General features: G+C 48.3%; 1 protein-coding gene across 1 annotated transcript in view; it reads left to right on the top strand.

Annotated features, from left to right (window-relative positions):
• Window positions 1–14,992, top strand: part of Tead4 (TEA domain transcription factor 4) — a 76,454-nt gene that overhangs the window by 20,388 nt on the left and 41,074 nt on the right. The window contains exon 2 of the mRNA XM_051155660.1: window positions 13,685–13,939. Coding sequence (XP_051011617.1) covers window positions 13,685–13,939 — 255 coding nt within the window. The remainder of the gene's footprint in view (window positions 1–13,684; window positions 13,940–14,992) is intronic.

Genomic DNA, 14,992 nt, shown 5'->3' with positions numbered 1-14,992 from the left:
TATATGTACATGTTATGCTCACTGAGCATAGCCACGTCTTCTGTCTTTGTTTGTTCTTTGAGACAAGGCCTCACGACTTGGTCCAGGCTGGCTGTAAACTTGGTGTCTTTCTTCCTTGTCTCCCGGGTACTGGGATTACAGGCTTGTATTACCACACCCAGCTGGTCCACTGGTTTTTTTTTTTTTTTTTTCCCATGGTAATTATGCCCTATAAAGGCACCGAATTAACAAACACCGAACCATTACTCACAGGAGAAACACTGGGTTGCATTCATACAAGCCTCTGGTCACAAGATTTTTGTCAGCCAATTAATTTATAGGCTTGTTTTGTGGGTGTTTCTGTCCCAAGACACCTTGCTTAATATATATTGTTGATTCACTGACCGTGGGCCCACAGCAGCACCAGAACCGATGCCTGCGGGAAGCTCGGCTAGCTCACGTGTTTTCTCCCTCAGGCACATTCCAGCCTCCCTGAGTTTAGGAACAGACAGTTCCTTGCTTGGGGCTGTTCAATTTGCCTTTGGTAAGAACCACTTATGCTGTATCAAGCCGAGGGTTAATTGGTGTGACGCTGTGTGTGTGGCAGCTCAGCCAGGAAAACGTAAAAATAAATAGAAATAGTGAAGAAAAAAATAAGCTTATAGAAGATAGAATGTTAGTGTGTGTGTGCATATATACACATATGTATATTTATACATATATATGTACACACACACACAACTGTTTATTCATTTGTGTTTTTTCATTGATTTAGAGACTAGGCCTCACTATATCTTTGCCAGCTTGAAACTTGATTATGTAAACTAGGCTGGCCTCAATCTTTTTTGTTTTTGTTTTTGTTTTTTGGCTTTTTGAGACAGGGTCTCGCCATGTTAGCCTTGACTGTCTTGGACTTGCTTTGTAGACCAGGCAGGCTTCGAACTCACAGCGATCCGACTGCCTCTGCGTCCCGAGTGAGTGCTGGGATTAAAGGCTTGCACCACCACATCCGGCCTGGCCTCAGTCTTGCAGTTCGTCCTGCCTTTGTTTCCAAGTGCTGGAGTTCCAGGTATGCACCGCTGGGCCTGGTGGTGGAATGTAAATGTTTTATGTTTTACAGAGAATATTTCCTCTCTGTGTGTGCATAGTAGCTTTTATTGTCCTAATTCATAGCTTGTTTGCTTTCTACATAAGTAATGGCTTCTTGCAAATAATTTGCCTGTTTTCTGTCAATTAACAAAGATTACCTACAGTCTGAATTTTTCTTCTTTCAACTCAGCTAGTTGGTTGAAATATTCATCTAAATAACAACTCTGTGTGTGTGTGTGTGTGTGTGTGTGTGTGTAATGTGGAGGTCAGGGGACAACTTGGCAGGAGTAGGTTTTCTCCCTCTGCCACATTGGGCATTGGGGTCTCAGAGGATTGAACCCAGGTCGTTATGCTTGGTGACAATCACTTTTACCTGCTTAGCCATCTCACTGGCTGTGTGTCCACTTTGAATAGTACAGTCAGTGGGGCATGGTGGCTCATGATTGCAACCCTGTCATGAAGGAGGCTGAGGCAGGAATAGTGTGAATTCATGGCCATAGAATATATGATTTAAAACATATAGGAGGCCATGTATGGGTTGTGGAGCTGTTGTGCCATTCTATACGAGACACATGACCTTCAGAAAGTTTGGCATCCTCCGCTTGAAATCAACCCCTGGAGGGTACCAGGATCCACAGATGCTCAGGTCCTTCTGTTAACACTCCCTGGTGATGTTTGAAATCACTGATATTCCTAAAGACTGTGATTTAGTGAACTGATTACACTTGATCTTTTTGGATGGTTCTGGATCTTCCTTCCACCTTGTATATGTCTGATGAAAGGCACTGCAGGCAGGACGGTCTCACTTGGCTTTGTCACCAGTGCCTGCCATGTAGTATATGCTCACATCCCTTATTTATTTATTTATTTATTTATTTATTTATCTATTTATTTATTTATACAAGGTCTCCTATAGTGTAGTCTGTGCTGGCCTTGAACTCCCCATGCAGCCCACGATGACCTTTAATTCCCGATTCTCCCACCTCCTCTCAGTGCTCCTTACTCACACAATTCTGAATAAGCCAGTGGGAAGCAATGGGCACTGCAGCTAGGAAGAGAGAGGCTTCCTTGGCCCTCCCTGGCTGGGACCAGCCCTCTTCCTTCCTGGGAGTCTATCCCCTTATAGCCGCTGAGGGGCACCTAGGCTGTGCTCACTGTAAGCAGAAAGTCCAGGCTCAGATGTCCTAGTCCCAGCCTCAGCCAGTTCTGTGGTCACTGATGGTCACTTCTCTCCTAGGGTCTCAATCTCCTCACCTCATTCCAGATAACTCCAGGTCCATCCGGCATGTCTGTTTCTTTCTCACGCAAACCTTGGGGAGTAGCAGAACCCTTGCTGATGTCCACATAAAAAAAAAAAACATAGCTCTCATCTTAAAGGGAATAAGAGAGTTTATTCTGAAGCCATTATGAGCACCCACAGCCCAGGGACACAGATTTATTAGGTGACCACATATTCCACGGGAAGCAGTTTCACAGAATGACAAAAACCATTAAGCCAAGGCAGATTTGAAATGCATTGGATAGGTGCATCACAGAGGCAGGTGCAATGAGATTGGGGGAGCTAAGGCCTAAAATGCTATGTGATGACACTCTTAGTTCTCGGCCTGGCAGATGCTAGTGTTCTGTTAATAGTGTCTAAGAGGTTTCCAGCACTTGGGAGGCAGGAGCAGGCTCATGGATCTCTGAGTTCGAGGACAGCCTGGTCTACAGATTGAGTTTCAGGACAGCTGGGACTACACAGAGAAGCCCTGTCTCGAAAAACTGGGGGGAACATTTCTATTTATTATCATGAGTGTTAGTTTAGACACAGAGTGGGCAAAGAATGGCTGTTACAGAAGGCTAAAACTAGGCCAAAATAAAGTTATTGCCTTCTGGACCTACAAAATTCCGGTCTCTCCACTAATAAAATCCCAATCAGTCCGTCAGTCTCTGCAGACACAGAAAGTCCTTCCAGGAGTTTTTGCTCCCAGCTAGACACAGCTTCTTTTCAGGAATTTCTGTTCACACCAAGAAAGAATAGGAAAGCTCACTGGTACAGAAGGACTTGCTGCCACCTTAGCTGGCCACCCTCCTGCTGGGGTCAGACCATGTCCCCTTCTACTGGTCATGAAATAGAAGCTTGGTCACTTGCTGTGGGGAAGAGCCGCTGAGCCAGCCACTCACTTGCTGTGAGACTTGTGCACAGCAACGCCCCCTGAGGTGTCTCAGTTTCTGAAATGAGCGGGGCCCAATTAGCTTAGAGGGGTATCTGGGGTGAGGGAAGACGTAGTCTAGTGTCTGGTCCAGGCCTTGGCACAGACTGGGTCTGGGAAGTTGCTCCCTGTAGTGTCAGTCAGTATTAAGGTCATTTACTCTCAGGGCAGAACTGTGTTGCTTGGCGGCGGGTGTCTTAGGCATCTTCTTCAGACACTCAGTTCTGCAGGCTTCTCTGTCTTGTATATCAGGAACAGAACCACGGGAGCGTTGCCCACCCCCTCCCTGGCCCTCTACTCCTGAGGCGTAACAAAAGGCGGCAGGCAGAGGCAGGTACCCACCAAAGCCAAGGAAGACAGACCATCAGGCTGTGTGTTATGTGAGCTACAAGCTGGAGGCAGGACCAAGGACCTGAGCCTGAGTCACCTTGACTCCTCCCACTGCCTTTCACCATACTCTGACTTACCAGAATAGTTAGGAGGTGCAGGCAGGAACTGAGGGAAGGATTGTGATTCAGAGGGGAGGAGAGGTGAGGAGGAAGAGACCTGGGCTGTGGAGAAGTGGCATTGGGTCTGAAACAAGCCTGAAGTTGTCTCTTCCTCTTCTCTTCCCTCCTTCCTTAAAGGGATGGATTGATCCTAGAGCCTTGTGTGTGCCAGGTTCCAGGCAGGCACACCATCAGTGCATTTGGGCTTTTTGGTGTTTTGTTTGTTTTGTTTTGAGATTGGGTCTTACACTGTGGCCTAAGCTGCCCTTGAACCTGTGACAGCCCTCCTGTCTCAGCTTCTTGAGTGTTGAGGTTACCGATCTGCATCACTCTGCTGGTTAATTTTAGATGGATTTGAGACAAGGCCTCACTCTGTATCTGGCTGGTCTGAAACTCACTCTAGCCCCTAGCTGCCTTTGAACTTGTGATCTTCCTGCTTCTGCCTGCGGAGTGCTGGAATTTCAGGTGTGGGTCATCATGCATTGCCTCACTTTCTTTCTTTCTTTTACTTTTTTTTTTTTTTTTTTTAAAAGACAGGGCTTCTCTGTAGCCTTGGCTGTCCTGGAAGTCTCTCTGTAGACCAGACTGGCCTTGAACTCATAGAGATCAACTTGCCTCTGCCTCCCAAGAGCTATTAAAGGTGTGCACCACCACTGCCTGGTTATTTTTTTAATACATTTTTCAAATATATAATTTTATTTTATGGTCATTGGTGTTTTTCCTACATATGTGAGGGTGCCAGAAGCCTTGGAATTGGAGTTACAGACAGGTGTGAGCTGCTATGTGGGTGCTAGCAATGGAACTTGGGTCCTCTGGAAGAGCAGCCAGTGCTCTCAACCACTGAGCCATCTCTCCAGCCCTTTCTTTTTTGGAGGTAAGATCAGAGTAGTGAAGGCTCAAAGCCTCCTCCTCGAATGTTTCCGGGCCCATCTTGTACTTTTGCTTCGGTTTTTGGACTCTGATATAGAGTCTTTCTGGTAGGAATAGTCAGGGCTGGGTAATATTCAGGCGCCAGTGGTACTAGATGGGGCCAGGCCTGTCCCAAATAGTGCCTCTCTGATCTCAGCTGGACTAGACTAGGGCAGAGCAACTGGGGTTTAGATTTGCTATTTCTTGGCTTGGTCATCAAGCCATGCAGGGAGTTCTGCCAGCCTAGAGGAGGATTCCTGTACTGTGATAAGACAGGAGGGGACAGTTTGTATCCCAGCCTGCCTGTCCCCACGGTGAATTGCTGCAGCCGCTCTCTCTGCCTTAGGTTAGGGTGGATCTCCCAGAAGGAAACCACAGGTTTTCTTTCCCCTCCTAGCGTCAGTCAGTCACTGGTCCGTCAGTCTCTGCAATGCAGCAGGCTGTTCTAGGATCCCAGGCGCAGGGTGTCAAAGCCCACAGGCAATGAGGATTGAGATGTGGCTGGACCTTTGACCTACACTTCCAAATCTCTTCAAGTCAGTGGCTGGAGAGAAGAGCCCGAGGCGGGAATCCTGTCTGTCACGGTGCTCTGAGTGGCCAGACTCTTTCCTCATTTCTGCGTGACACCAGGCTTGTCTTGTAAACATTCTGAGTTTCAATTTCCATCACGTCCTGTTTGGATTGGAGTCTGTGGGCGTTGGTTATAGATCACATATTGACATCCCGTGGGTTAGTTGTCACAGACAGTCCCCGGCGTACAAAGGTCAGCATTTGATTTTTCTGGTTTACAGTGGTGTGGAAGTGGTACACATTCAGTAGAAATTGTTCCTTAAAACTTAAATTTTGCTGTTTTCCTGGCTAGTAAGTAACCGTATGTTTCTGTCATGTGGGACAGCGGTAAGTAAGCCCGTGTCCAGCCAGTTACACAGTCATAGTGTTGCCAGCATTGCTTAAATACAGATATTGGATATATTTCATTAGATATACAAAGCCAGACTGTGAAAGTATGTAGGTGCATGCCTTTAATGCCAGCGTTGGGCATCAGTGGTAGGAAGATCTCTACAGTGTAGAGGCCAGCCTGGTCTACATAGAGAGTTCTAGGCTAGTTCGGTAGTTCAAGGCGACTCACTACAACCCTGTCTCAAAAAAGAAAAACAACAACAAAACAAACCCAGTTTTATGTTAGTGCTTTAACTTCAAAACAAAACAAAACAAAAACCCAAATCCCACTGAGGGCCTGGAGAGGTGGCTCAGCAGTTAAGAGCACTGGCTCCCAACACTCACATGGCAGGCAGCTCACAGCCACCTGTCACTCTAGTTCTGAGGATCTAACATCCTCTTCTGACCTTTGCAGGCACCGAGCACACATGTGCACATACATACATGCAGGCATACCACTCATACACATAAAATAAAATCTGGGGGAAAAAAGTTTAATTTCAAGAACTATTGGGGAAATAGAAAATAAAATGGCTTTGAGAGCCCAGCACACCCCAATCAGAATGGTTATCATAAAAAAGTCAGATAACTTCTGGGTGGTGGTGGCGGCGGCGGCGGAGGAGGAGGGGGAGGAGGAGGAGGAGGAGGAAGTGGTGGTGGTGGTAGAACACACCTTTAATCCCAGCTCAGGGGAGGCAGAGGCAGGTGGATCTCTATGGGTTCCAGTCCAGCCTGGTCTACATAGTGTATTCTAGGACAGCCAGGGCTATACAGAGAAACCCTGTCTGGAAAAACAAAAACAACATCTATAGATGCTGGTGAGGTTGTGGGAAAAGGGAACTGGTCTTCACTGTTGGTAGAAGTGTAGATTGGTACAGTCACTATAGAAATCAGTATGAAGGCTACGCAAATGGTCTCAAAGTCACAATCCTCTCGCCTGAGCCCCTAGAATGCTGAGAGACAGGTGTGCGTCACATTAGGGTATTATTAACTGACTGGTACGTTTACCAGAATGTATCCCATTGTATGTGGGAGAACATCTGTGTTGTGAAATAACAGCATTATTTGTCCTGGCCTAAAGAAAAGGAGTCCTTGGCAGAGTCAGCTCATTAACGGTAATGCTGACTGCCTAAGTTCCTAGCGCCAAGCCAGGAGCAGGGCAGACACTGATGTCTGAGTGATAACCATCTTTCCTCTCCAGTTGGGGAACAGACAAGCACAAGGGAGATCACAGGCCACAGCCTGTCACCCCAGCACTGTATGCTGACTGTGTGCTTTGGGGGCCGGGGGAGTGAGGTGGGGCTGAGAGGTCGCTATGGTCCTGTAGGGGATAACCAGCAAAGGATTGGCTGGCAAATGCTCTACCACAGAGCTACAACCCCAGCCCCTGGCAATCTGGTCTGGTTGCTTTCTCAGTCAAATGGTCCTCCCTCTTTACCCACACCCTGCCCCTCAGCGGTGGCTTCTCTGTGTGTAACCTGCGGATTCTCATTCTTTCTCTTCTGTTTTCTAGGAGGGTGCGGGTATGCGGAGGGTGTGTGTGTGTGTGTGTGTGTGTGTGTGTGTGTGTGTGTGTGTGTGTGTGTGTGTGTGTGTGTGTGTGTGTCTGAGCCTTAGAAAGATCCTAAATCAATCCCAGTTCCCGATTCTTCCGAAAATTCCTCCTCCGTGGCCAGCACCTGTGGCCCTTGGGGTGGAGTGGCATGTTCTTTGGGCCTGGTTGTCCTTTGCAGGACATCTGGTGTCTTTTGGGTGGGGCAGAGATGGAGCTAGAAGCCTCCCGGCCAGGGCCTGAGAGCCAAGTCAAGGATTATTTTTATTTCTTTGACCATAGCACATGGTCTGGGCGGCGTTGGCATGTTTCCCACTCTACCTCTCCCCTGGCAGCCCCTGGAGGGTCACTTGAGGGAGGAGCAGGAGGAGTGGGGACCGGCTCTGGGCTGGCCTCGACTTAGCCCATTCTTCTGGCCACAGGGAAGGCTTGCATGGGCAGTTTGCCTAGTGTAAGGGTAGGAGCAGTCAGCCACTCAGAACTGGGGACCAGGAGTACCACAGCCACACAGGGCCAGGGCCGGCTTCACTGCAGCAATGAATCCCATGTCCTAGGGCCTTGCTTGACCTGCTGGCCCACTTTCTCTGGGACAGACCCAATCTTGGGAACATGGAGTGCAGGGCCTCAGAAAACCTCTCTCGCGGGAGCAGTCTGGCACAAATGGTCTCTCGTTCTCCCAGGCCTGTTCTTCTGGGCAATGTTGAGGAGGAGGAGGGCTGAGTGACTACCTCCTCTGGCAGGGCGGGGTCACATAAGATGGTGTGGGGCTAGATGGCTCCAGAAGAAAACGAAGACCAACCCCCAAACTGATGCGGCCTCAAGCATTAGAAGGTCAATTAATCACTGTCGTCAGATATTAATCTTCATCATTAGGGCTTAAGCTGTGTGCACTTGCCAGGCCTGCTTAAGGTTTCAGAGCTTGCACTCCAGGCTCAGAGCTTAAGAGCAATGGGGACACACACACACACACACACACACACACACACACACACACACACACACACACACACACACACACACGGAACAATGGTCACTAAATACCCTATCCAGAGCGCTGACTGGTAGACTGTATCTCCACCTCCCCTCCATGGGGTTGGAGGGGGCGTGACATCTAAGGCCTTGTGCTTGTAATTGCCAGACTTTTCACACTGAGTTAACCCTTTGACTCCCTAACCGGGCGGCAGGCCTATTGACCACTGTGGGAGCACCATCCTTCTCTGAATATTACTAGGGGGTACTTGGAGAGATGTGGGGTCCAGGTGTAGAGCATGTGCCACACACACGCCAGCAGAGAAAGAAGGAACTCAGGTCCCAGGGTTTTATGGGCAAGGTCCAGGGCTACGATGTGATTCAGACAAGGTCACTGTCTGCTGTAGGAAGGGAACCTCTCTCTCCTAGTTCTCACACAGCCAGTGCCACTTTACAACCGGAAGCCAGAAGGAAGGAACGGAGCCAGCTAGCATGTCAGAGAGCTTAAGAGTCATTTTGGCTGTATAATCTCAGAATCTGCTTGCTAGAGATTTTGTCAAAAACCCTTGCAGAAGTTTTTAAAATCATAAAATTTGTGTTTTGTTTTGTTATTTTTCTCACAAATTAAACATCTTTTGGTCTTGTTGTGTAGCGTTGGCTGGCTTGGAATTCATTGTGTAGATCAAGCTGGTTTTTAACTCAGAGATCTACCCTCCTCTGCCGCCCCTCCCCCACACACCCCCACCCCACCCATTCCCAATCCCCTCAACCCCGCCCCACCCCAGTGCATCACCACTGCCTGGCTTTGGGTAGTGTCTGAAGTGCTGAAAGTGAGCACCCTTGATCTTATCCTTAACTTAAAAGGTATTGCTTCCACTGTTTCAGCAAACGTTGTATTCTTTTTTGGGGGGGAGGGGGACGGAGGTTTGGTTTGTTTGTTTGTTTGTTTTTTCCCAAGACAGGATTTCCCTGTGTAGCCTTGTCTGTCCTGGACTCACTTTGTAGACCAGGCTGACCTCGAACTTATAGCAATCCGCCTCCCTCTGCCTCCTGAGTGCTAAGCGTCCTGTTCTTTTAAGCTTTCAAAAGACGTCTTTCTCAGATTGAAGAAATCATCTCTTATCACTTTTAATCATTTATTTATTAACAGTTACTATTGTGGAAAGGTCTCAGGTTTTATGCATACTGTAAATTTGTGTTCTTGCTCTCTAGCTATCTGTTTCTTTTTCTTTTAGTGCTGGGGATGGCTCTCAGATGCACACATGCTCGGCCGCAGCTTTACCTCCACTCATGTTTCTACATTAGCTGTCGGTCCTCCATTCTCTCGTTTCTGCCAGAGACTTTGCTCAGCCTTTGTGTATTATCTTCTCTGTCAGTTTCATGTTTGAATTTTTCTTTTTTCTTTTATTTGTTTACTTGTTTGGTTTTTGAGGTAGGGTTTCTCTGTGTAACAGCTCTGGCTGTCCTGAAACTCACTGTGTAGACCAGGCTGTCCTGGAACTCATAGAGATCCACCTGCCTCTGCCTCCCAAGTGCTGGGATTAAAGGCGTGCACCACCACTGCCCAGCTCCTTTTTCTTTTTAATTTTTTAAAAAATTAAAAAAAATTTATGTGCATTGGTGTTTTGCCTGCATGTATGTGTGAGGGTGTCAGATCTTATAGTTACAGACAGTTGTGAGCTGCCATGTGGGTGCTGAGAATTGAACCTGGGTCCTTTGGCAGAGCAGTCAGTGCTCCTAACCACTGAGCCATCTCTCCAGACCTCATGTTTGTGTTTTTCATTATACTTCCTCTATTCCTATCTTAGTTTCTACTGCTGTGATAAAGACTACGAACAAAGCTGGGCGGTGGTGGCGTACGCCTTTAATCCCAGCTCTTGGGAGGCAGAGGCAGGTAGGTGGGTCTCTGTGAGTTCAAGGACAGCCAGAGCTGTTACACAGAGAAACCCTGTCTTGAAAAACCAAAAACCAAAAACCAACCAACCAAACAAAAAACAAAACAAAAAACAACCCACAAACAAAAGCAACTTGGAGAGGAAACAGTGTCAGCTTACAGATTTAATTCATCATTGAAGGAAGTCAGGGCAGGGACTCCAGGCAGAACCTCGAGGCAGGAGCTGATGCAGAGGCCATAAAGAGGGCTACTTAACCAGCTTGCTCTGCCTGCCTTCTTTCTTTTTTCTTTTTAGGGTTTTCAAGTCAAGGGTTCTCTGTGTAGCCTTGGCTGTTCTGGACTCGCTTTGTAGATCAGGCTGGCCTCAAACTCACAGCGATCCTCCTGCCTCTGCCTCCTGACAGCTGGGATTAAAGGCGTGTGTCACCACCACCTGGCTCCGCTTGCTTTCTTATATACTCCAGGACCACCTGCCCAGGGATGGCACTGCCCACAGTGGAGTGGGCCTTCCCACATCAAACATTAATCAAGAAAATTCCACACAGCCTTGTGTACAGGCAGCTCTGAAGGACTCACTCTCAGTTGAGGCTCTGTCTTCCGAGATGGCCCTAGTTTGTGTCAAGTTGATAAAAAAAAACTAACCAGCACAATTTCCTTTTCTTTTTTTAAACAGTTATTTTGTTTTTAATTATGTGTAGTTGTGTGTGTCTGTGTAGGAGAGTGTAGGTATCCACATAGGTCAGAGGTGTTGGATCTCCTGGAGACGCAGTTACAAGCTATTGTGAGCATCTGGTGTGGGGTCGCTGGGAACTGAACTGGGGTTCTTTGCAAGAGCAGCATGTGCTTTTATGTTATGGGTGTTTGGTCTGAGTGTGTGTCTGCACCCCAGGAGTACCTAATACCTGTACAGCCCAAAAGAAGACATTAGCCAGGTATGGTGATCCTCGGGGAGGCAGAGGCCAGTGGATCTCTGTGAGTTTGAGGCCAGCCTAGTATACAGAGTGAGTTCCAGGACAGCCAGGGCTGCCTGTTTTGAAAACACCCACACACACACAAAAGGCATCAGATTGTACATTGTTGTTAGCTCCATATGCGTGCTGGGATTCAAACCCAGGTTTTCTGGAAGTGCTACCAGTGCTCTTAGTATGAGCCATCTTTTCTTTTAATGATTTATTTTTATTGATTATTTATATATGCGATTCTCTCTCTCTGTCTCTCTCTGTGTATGTGTGTGTGCGCTCTAGTGTGTATGTGTGAGCGTGGGTAGATTTATGCCATGGATGCATGTGAAGATCAGAGAACTTTTTGTCTGCCTCCTGTCTCATTGTATGCGTGCTGGGACCACAGGCGTTTACTGCAGCATCCAGCTTTTGAGGGGATCAAGCTCAGGCCCTCTGGCTCCTGCAGCGTGTTTGGGGGACTCCTGCAGCGTGTGCTTTTTACCCACTTAACCATCTCCCTGTGCTGAGTCTCAATCTCTTGGTCCCTGTGTACTTACACCAGGCAAACTAGTGCCTGAGCCTCGGGGTGGGGGGGGGGGGGAGGGTGGTGGTGTTCTCCGGTCTCTTCCACTTGTCTTCAGTGGAAGCGCTGGGATTATGGACACGGCCACATCATCCGACACCTGCCTCTAGGCATCCAACCTCAGGTCCTCACACTCACAGCAAATGCTTTACCCACTGAACCATGGCTTAAAGTTCTGGGTGGTGGCTACTTTTTGCAACAGCTTGGAGATATATTTTCTTTAGTCTTTTAGTATTACTGATGGAACCCATTGTTACTTTAATACTTATTTCTGGGCCGGTGGGTCAGCTCATTGCTATAGCATCTTCTGGGTGTGTAAGCAGGCATCATCCTTGATGCTTTTAAGGTTTGTTTGGGGTATTGTTTTATTTTATTTAAATTTATTCTGATTAAGTTCCCAACTGTGAGCCTTGGGTGGTTGGCAGCCTACACCTTTAATCCCAGCACTCAAGAGGTAGAGAGGCAGGAGGATCATTGTGATTTCAAGGTCAGCCTGGTCTACAAAGCGAGTCAAGTAAAGCCAAAGGCTACACAGAGGAACCCTGTCTCGAACCCCCGCCCCCACAAACAAAAGGTTTCCCACTGTGGTTCCAGAATTAGAGGATTCAGATCTTTCATTAACAGAGGAAATTTCCCTGCCAGTTGCTTCTTCGGTTGTTACCTTTGCCTTGTTTGTTTGTTTTCTCGAGACAGGGTTTCTCTGTGTAGCTTTGCTGTCCTGGACTCGCTTTGTAGACCAGGCTAGCCTCCAACTCACATCAATCCACCTGTCTCTGCCTCCCAAGTGCTGGGATGCTTTCTTTTTTCTTTTGTTTTGCTTATTTTTCCCCCTGGGATGCTTTCTTGTTCTTTTTCTTTTGTTTTTTGTTTTCTGAGACAGGGTTTCTCTGTGTGGCCTTGGCTGTCCTGGACTCACTATGTAGACCAGGTTGGCCTCGAACTCACAGCGATCCACCTGCCTCTGCCTCCCAAGTGCTGGGATTAAAGGTGTGCACACCACGCCCGACTGCTTTCTTTTTCTATATCTTCCCATTCTGTAATTATTTCTTGTGCTCCTAGGGATTGAGCCCATGTCTGTCACTGAGCTATGGCAGCCTGCCATCTTTTTCCAGGGCACTGGCCCTAGATAGGAAGTATGTTTTCACATGATTGCACAACAACCTGATCTTCGTATCTGGTAGATAAGAGCCCCCCACTTCTCCCTCCCCACCCCCTGGCAACATCTATTGTGCCTCATTTCTAGGAATCTAAATTAGCTTCTATGTGTAATACACATACCGTCTTTTTCTTCTATGACTGGCTTGTTTCGCTTAACGTAGTATCATCAACACTTATCCACGTTACAGCATGTGACAGGGCTACTCTTTAGGGCTAATAGTGGTCCATTGTATATGCCCATACCGAATTCTGTGTTTGTGTAGGGATGTATGCAGGGCCCCCTCCAGTTTTCTGCTGTTGTGAACAGTGCTGCTGTGAACACTGGTGACTCTTGGGAGCCCCTGTTTTCAAGTCTTTTGAATATATACCAAGAAGCAGGGTTGGTGGATCACATTGATGATGATGATGATTGTCATTATTGTTATTGGTAGTGCTGAATCGAGAACTCTCAGGTATGCTCAGCAAAGCCTCTATCACTGGGTCCCATCCCTTAGCCCTCATTTAATTTTGAGGATTTTGCATACTGTTTCCATGGTATTTGCCCTTTTGCACCTACCCCATAATGTTTAAGATCCTTTTGCCCAGAGTTCATTTGGTGTCGGTTTGAATCTGTCTCTACACCTTTGTCTCCTACTTCCCTGACTTGTGTGTGTTCTTAGATGTACAGTCAGGGGTGTTTGCTTGTTTGAAAACAGGGTTTCTTTGTGTGCTCCTACCTGCCCTGGAGCCAGCTTTGCAGACCAGGCTGGCCTCAAACTCAGATATTTTCCAGAGAGCTGGGAGTAAAGGCTTGCATCTGGCTCAGCCAGAGGGGTCTTTGGTGCTCACTGGACAGTGTGGAAGCTTGGTTTGCTGAGGGAAAACAACCTGTCTAAGCCTCCCTGACTCCTGAACCCCCCCAGATCTTTCACTCTGTGCCCCGAGTGGGTGTCCTGCATCCGGCAGCATGCACGATCGTTCCTCTTATTGTGCCTTGTTTCGGCTCTGACAGGTCCAACAGGCGCTCCTCCAAGCCGAGCCTTGGAGGGCAAGGCCGGCACCATTACCTCCAACGAGTGGAGCTCTCCGGACTCCCCTGAGGGGAGCAGCATCTCTGGGGGGAGCCAGGCACTGGATAAGCCCATCGACAATGATGCAGAGGGCGTGTGGAGCCCCGATATCGAGCAAAGCTTTCAGGAGGCACTGGCCATTTACCCACCCTGCGGCCGCCGCAAAATCATCCTGTCGGACGAAGGCAAGATGTACGGTAAGACCCCGTCTGGGCTGGGCAAAAGCTGGATGGATGGTAGTTCCTCAGGAATAGACACGATAACCTTGGGGTCCCCCCCCTAAATGACCCCCTGTGGCTACTACTAAGTGCACAGGGCTCTCTCTTCTGTCCTGGGTTCCAAGCATCTGAGCAAGAGAAGCTAAAAGCCGGGCTGTGGTGGCGCACACTTGGGAGGCAGAGGCAGGTGGATCTCTGAGTTTAATCCTCGGTACCACAAAAAGAAGGGAAAAGAAAAACGAGGGGGTTCACCTGAGATAGGGCCCCCCTGCTCCCCCATCCCCCTTCATGCATCTAGCACAAGGTAAGCGTCGTGAGTGCCGGGCATGGGTGACCCATGTTGCAGAGTGGAGAAGTGAACACACAGCTAACTGTCCTCTAAGGCAGGCTGTGAGGGCTGTACCTTCCTTCAGAGAGGATCCCCCCCCCCCATGCCCTTCAGCTTTTTGAGTGACCAGGGTGTGGAACACCACCGTTAGCAGCCACACAGGAAGGACCAGCATTCTATATGAGTCTATATGGCTTTTGGAGGAGAGGATTCTGGGAAAGTAAAAACAGACCCAAACAGAACAGCTGCTGGGTCAGGATTAGGTTATGCTTCCGCTCTCACCGGAACCCCCTCCCCCATGGCCCCGTGCTTCAAACAGTATGTTGGGGGGTGGGGGTGGGGGCAGACCCAAAGGTCTGAGAAGGCCTCTGCAAGTGGTGAAAGTAGGACAGCAGAGGGTTCGCAGGCCAGCTGCCACCCCTTGCCCCCTGGGTTTCCATTCATGAGTGTCTCTTCCCAGTCCATCTAGCACAGGTGCTTTTTCAGCTGTTGGAGGGCCACTGTGTGGGAGGACTGAGTGTATTAGTGATTGTCACCTTAGTTTACACACGCACATAGGGTGATTGACAAGTTCCCACAAGCCAGCTGGCTGACAACAACAGAAATGAGTTGATAGTAGCTTGGCGGGAGAGCAGGATCTTGGTACGAAGACAGAAAGAACGTGCAGGCAAAACAAAAAAAATTTTTTTTAACCTATTAAATAT

Source organism: Acomys russatus, chromosome 13, assembly GCF_903995435.1.
Source record: "Acomys russatus chromosome 13, mAcoRus1.1, whole genome shotgun sequence".
In the NCBI taxonomy this organism is placed as follows: domain Eukaryota; kingdom Metazoa; phylum Chordata; class Mammalia; order Rodentia; family Muridae; genus Acomys; species Acomys russatus.
Note: the sequence above shows the minus strand (reverse complement) of the source record. Positions and strands in the feature narration are given on the sequence as shown.